Genomic DNA, 4,959 nt, shown 5'->3' on the forward strand with positions numbered 1-4,959 from the left:
GGCGGAAGCAGCTATTTGGATCTCCTCAGACACCCTGCTGTAAAATGGCACAGCTTGGTTATACGTAATACTTGACAGGCCCAGGTCTGCTGGGTTTGATTAGATTTTATGTTTTTAAAGAGCATCTCCTGCGGCTGACGATGTGACAAAACATAACAAGCTCCGGATATGGGCTTGAGCCCTTGTTATTCTGGAAGACGAGTGTGATAAAGCTCAGCGTGCACCTTGCTGCTGCCATCTGCTACCTCTCTTATGTTTGCCTGACAAGAGTTATGTTTGCGTAAAAACACAGTGGTTCCTCTGCTTAACCACCCCATAGCAGAATGTCAGTGTGACTTTATTGCGTTGTGTTTTATGTGTTTGAGGATTAAAATGCAGGGAAAAAAATCACATAAATGAAAGTATTCCGTAATCTCTCCTATGAATGGATTTGTTGCAAGGACAAATGAATCCTTCATCTTCCATCTCCTGACATGAGATCATCTTCTATTTCCGAGGTAGTTCATTTCAAGAAAAGAAAATTATTGATCTCAAATGTTCCAGCTGAAGGTTTCCACTCAGAGCAATCCGTCTCAGTAATTCAACCCAATTCCAAATGGTTTTGCTTTCTCATGCAGCAATAAAGTCGAAGCCATTCCTCTTCAAAAGTAGAATCTCTAATGAGAAAAGTCAGCTCAAACGGCTTTTGATGTTTGATACCTGACATGAATTCATGAATTGTTTAACTGTTACTAGCTTTTCAACATTAATATATTTATTGTTTTTATGGTGATATAATCCAAACATGGTATAGTTACATATCATCCCAGTAAACCCAGTTAAACTCTCTGCCTTCATTAGAAATAGCTGATTTTGGCAGCAATATGCTTGATTAGTAAGTCAACTTCCTGGTCTCCGTTTTGGATCACTCGTTACTGTCGGAGCCTGACAGCCGTCCTGTCGAGGCAGGTGCTTTATGTTCCTTTTCTGAACAATTCAACCCGCTGATTAATTGCTCCCCTTAGGGTTAAGTGATGCAGAGCCACTGCGAGGCTTGCAGAAATTTATCAAACCACATTAACATCTAATGAAACTGACAGCTGAAAGTTGACGTTTTAGTGTCTTTTCTGTGGCAAAAACATTAATTTATCCTTCTATACAGTTTGAAAGCTGAGGATGCAGATTAGTCTGATGTAAATAGGCTGTTCTCTTGTGTTTGACGTGACGGTAAGACATATTTTCACATCACAAACATGCAAATGTACACTAGTGGAATGCTGAGCAGTTGCATTCATTTGAATAATGTCTTTGATACCATCTTGAAATACACTCCTCCTGAGATTCAAGAAGGAAACCCAAGCAAGGGTAATTTTTATTCATCATATTTGGAAAATAAATAGCTTCATCTCATAGTAATCACAATGCATCTTGGGACAGTAGCACAGATATTATTAACAGGAAATCAGCTACACTCATATTTCAAACACTTGTGTTCAATAGTGAGGGTCATTTGCATTTTTGCAAGGGCTCATGGAAAAACTGCATTAGCAAAACTAAGACGAGCAGAGCAGTGGCAAACAGATTGTTTTTGCTTTAGCAAATCATAAATATATATTTTAAAAGATGCATTATAAGAATTAATCAATGCTGCATGAACAGTTATGTAATAGTCCCTGGTCACACATTTATCACAGTGTTCATTTTAAAAGCCAAAGGATCAAAGATGTCATGAGAAAAAAGACAATAGCTCAGCACGAAAAAGGTTACTGCTGACTTGTCATGCATAAATGATAAGGACCTTAACAAATGGCAGCAATAAACATGTCGACTCAATGGCTTGCCTCCTAAATTATAGCCTTATTCATTAGTCGGCTGCTATCATTAGTAAAACCGTAATAAACTTCTTCGCTGGGAAAGGTCAGTCTGCTAGTCATTTTAATGAGGATTGTCATTTTAGAAAAGTTACACAAATTTACAAAGAACCTCCCTGAAAAATATCACAAGTCAGTCCAAAAAAATGACCCTGTTTACAAACGAGGCTTGAAATATACTCACAAAAATAAGAGACAGAGGTCTACTAATTACATCCTGATCGGTGCTGCAATCAATATGTGACACAAATGTCAGCGATCTCAGCGTCTCTCAGCACTCCCGTGTTTTCTGAACCCAGTGTCCTCATTTGTCATTGTGCTGCTGTTAGTCTGTGCATCACCAGCCCTCCTGTGTAAACATGCAGTTTCCCAAACTGCTACAGTCAAGCCCGAATCCAAGGCATCCGGGCAGAGTAGGAATTACTCCCACAAAACGATCGTCTGCCTCTTCTTGTCCACCCGGTAAGTTGGAGAAGTTTCTGGTAAACACTTTGCATTACATGGTTGGGGCAGGAGGGAGCCTGAGTGGGGTACCAGTGAAGGGCAGAGAGAGGAATGTGTCATTGTAGTGCAGAATTGCACTCTTTAAACTGTGTTACAGTCAAACCAGAGAGGTTATAAAGGTAAATGTATTGTTGTTGCTGTCACTGACAAAGTTGATTTGGCACTGCTCCAGTCGGGCAATATCCCCAATGTCCAACTTTGATAATAACTGAGTCGGGTCTGTGTTTGTCGTTAAAACCTTCTGTTTGTCCTGCTGCTTCTTTACATCCTCCTCCGCTTCCTTCACCTCTTCCTTTCTATCTTTGCTCTCCTTCTCACATTCCTCCTCCTCTTCCTCTTCCTCTGTGATGGAGCAGAGACGGGTGGCAGTCCCGGGGTTGTCGGCAGGCGGTCTGTAGTGGCACTGCCCGTTCAGCAGCCTCCTCAGAGGCATCAGGGGCACTGCCTCCTCACCGAGCAGCTGCTGCTGGCAGTGCCGGAAATCACTCTGACGCTTCAGCCGCTTGAACTCGCTGAAGGCGGAGGTGGCATTCTGGTAGAGGCTGTGGGCGATTGCCTGGGCCTTCTCCGACTTACTAACCAGGACTGCGTGACACCGGAGCACCACCGCCATGTTCTTGACCTGGTGCCTATAAATCCAAGCCAGGATCTTGGGCCGGCACGGGTCAGCGGTGCAATAAGTGATCCTGTTCAGGGAGTAAAGATGGATGGGTTTCTTTTTCCCGGATTTGTCGGCACTCATCCGGATCCCTTGTGGTCCCACTGTTAACCTCATCTTGACACTCTGGTCCCCATAGTTGCTCCTTGCCCAGATTCTGGCCACCGCCTCCTGGGTGCAGCCATCTCCCTTTGCCGTAATGGTGACCACACTTCCCAAGTAGCGCACATTATAAACCGGCTCCTCTTTATTCAGTTCAACCTTTTGCCGTTTTGTGTGGAAGAGGCTACCCACCCAGTCAAAGGGGCAGTCGGGTAGCAAGTCAGGACAGGAGCGCAGCAGAGAAGAGAGGATGGAGTGGTAGGTCAGTCCAGTCCCCAGGCTCTTGGGTTTACTCTTCGCCTCATCCTCCACCAGAACAAACTTATTCCTTCTCCAGGGCAGCATGGCGTGGGCGAAGTTGGTGCGAGCGAGTGAGCGAGCCCCTCTGTTGCTACGTTTCCTCTTGTAAGCTCAGGCAAGAAGAGTATTAAAGCCGATGTGGGCGAGAGAGAAAGAGGAAAGCACAGAGAAGCTGCTTGGCGAAGCACAGAGAAGAGACTGAGAGCTGCGAGCCTCAGCCAGTCTGTTCCCAGTTCGCTCCTCCTTCCTCTCCTCCTCCTCCTCTTTCTCATCTGTTTTCTGCATCATGCAGCGCTGATCAGTGCAGGATCCTTAGCCTGGCACTCGGGCACTCTCAACCCCCTCCCTGCTTTATTGTTTTGTTTCCAAATGGCTCAGTCCCAAAGCAGTATTTATCCGTCCAGCTTTGCACTGAGCTATCACTCTATCTTTGTTTCTTGTAAACATGAGAAAAACAAGTATTCCCTCTTAGGTAACTACTTATTAAATGAGTTGTAAAAGTCACTTGTTAAGTGTGATTTGTTTAAGCAGGATCAGCGGAATTATCTTATCCTATTAACAGCTTGAGGATGCAAGTGTTTTGGATCGATGTTGCAAGTGTTGCACAGTGAAGACCCCTTATTTCTGGAATGATTCTAACCCCTCTTTTAAGACTAGATAAATTTGTAAGGCCATTTAATCCTGTCCAAGGTTTGTTTACACCAGCAGTTTACTTCAGACATAAACTAGCAGAATTTTCCTTCCACAGCTGAGTCACTCACTGTATATTATGCAAAGATATCTGAGATATAATAGTGAGGCTAATTAGGATTGGACTTAAAAATTCTGTTTGAGTGAAATTACTGCATAATTAAAAACATTTTCAAAGACAGAGCAAGTTTCCAAAACTCCAAAACAGCTGATAAGCACTAAATTATGCTTTTGAAATACAGAATCCCATTATTTTTGTAACTGAAAATGTCTATATGTCATGCTTTAATGCATGCCTGCTTAATACATTTAGTAGTTCGTTCTTATTTCACAAATTATATCTACACACTTGGATTTTTTCTGTACTTTTAAGGATCAATAGAAACATTTTGTCAGCAGTGAGATAAGAGCAGTCCATATTCTGAATATAGCCTTTGTTTTATAAATGTTAAAAATGTTGAAAAGGGTCAACACTACCACTTTCAGACTCCAGGTCAGTGTTCACCTTTCATCCACTTTAGCAGAAAGACTTGATGGACGGTAACACCCACCTGACGGTTTGCTGGAAAAAAATTCTCAGCAGTGACTGAAAATCGGTGCAGACTTTCAAGGATTAACCCCATTAACCTGACCTTTTCTACCCCAGGACTAAATGTAACTTATTTTGTGGAATATCTCAACCAGATGGATTGGCCATGATCCCTGATGATGAATCCAAATGACTCTGATAATCCCTGGAATTTCTTTTTACCATCATCCTCATCAAGTCACATTTCTACTTGTTGAAAATATTTGGGCCAGTATAACACCAAAAAAGATATTCTCACTGACCACAGCTGTTTAGTGCTAATTAAG

General features: G+C 42.6%; 1 protein-coding gene across 1 annotated transcript; it reads right to left on the minus strand.

Moving 5' to 3' along the window:
* Positions 1–1,320: 1,320 nt before the first annotated feature.
* fam43b (family with sequence similarity 43 member B) lies at positions 1,321–3,658 on the minus strand. Its single transcript, XM_084918029.1, has one exon. The coding sequence runs from the start codon at positions 3,457–3,459 to the stop codon at positions 2,452–2,454; it is 1,008 nt and encodes a 335-aa protein (XP_084774155.1). The 5' UTR covers positions 3,460–3,658; the 3' UTR covers positions 1,321–2,451.
* Between the last annotated feature and the right edge of the window lie 1,301 nt (positions 3,659–4,959).

This window comes from Perissodus microlepis, chromosome 20 (assembly GCF_051167445.1).
Source record: "Perissodus microlepis isolate ML-2025 ecotype Zambia chromosome 20, ASM5116744v1, whole genome shotgun sequence".
NCBI classification, from domain to species: Eukaryota; Metazoa; Chordata; class Actinopteri; order Cichliformes; family Cichlidae; genus Perissodus; species Perissodus microlepis.

What these genes read in the sequence shown, in the direction of transcription:
- fam43b (XM_084918029.1), bottom strand. Translation starts at nt 3,459, where the DNA reads ATGCTGCCCTGGAGAAGGAATAAGTTTGTTCTGGTGGAGGATGAGGCG.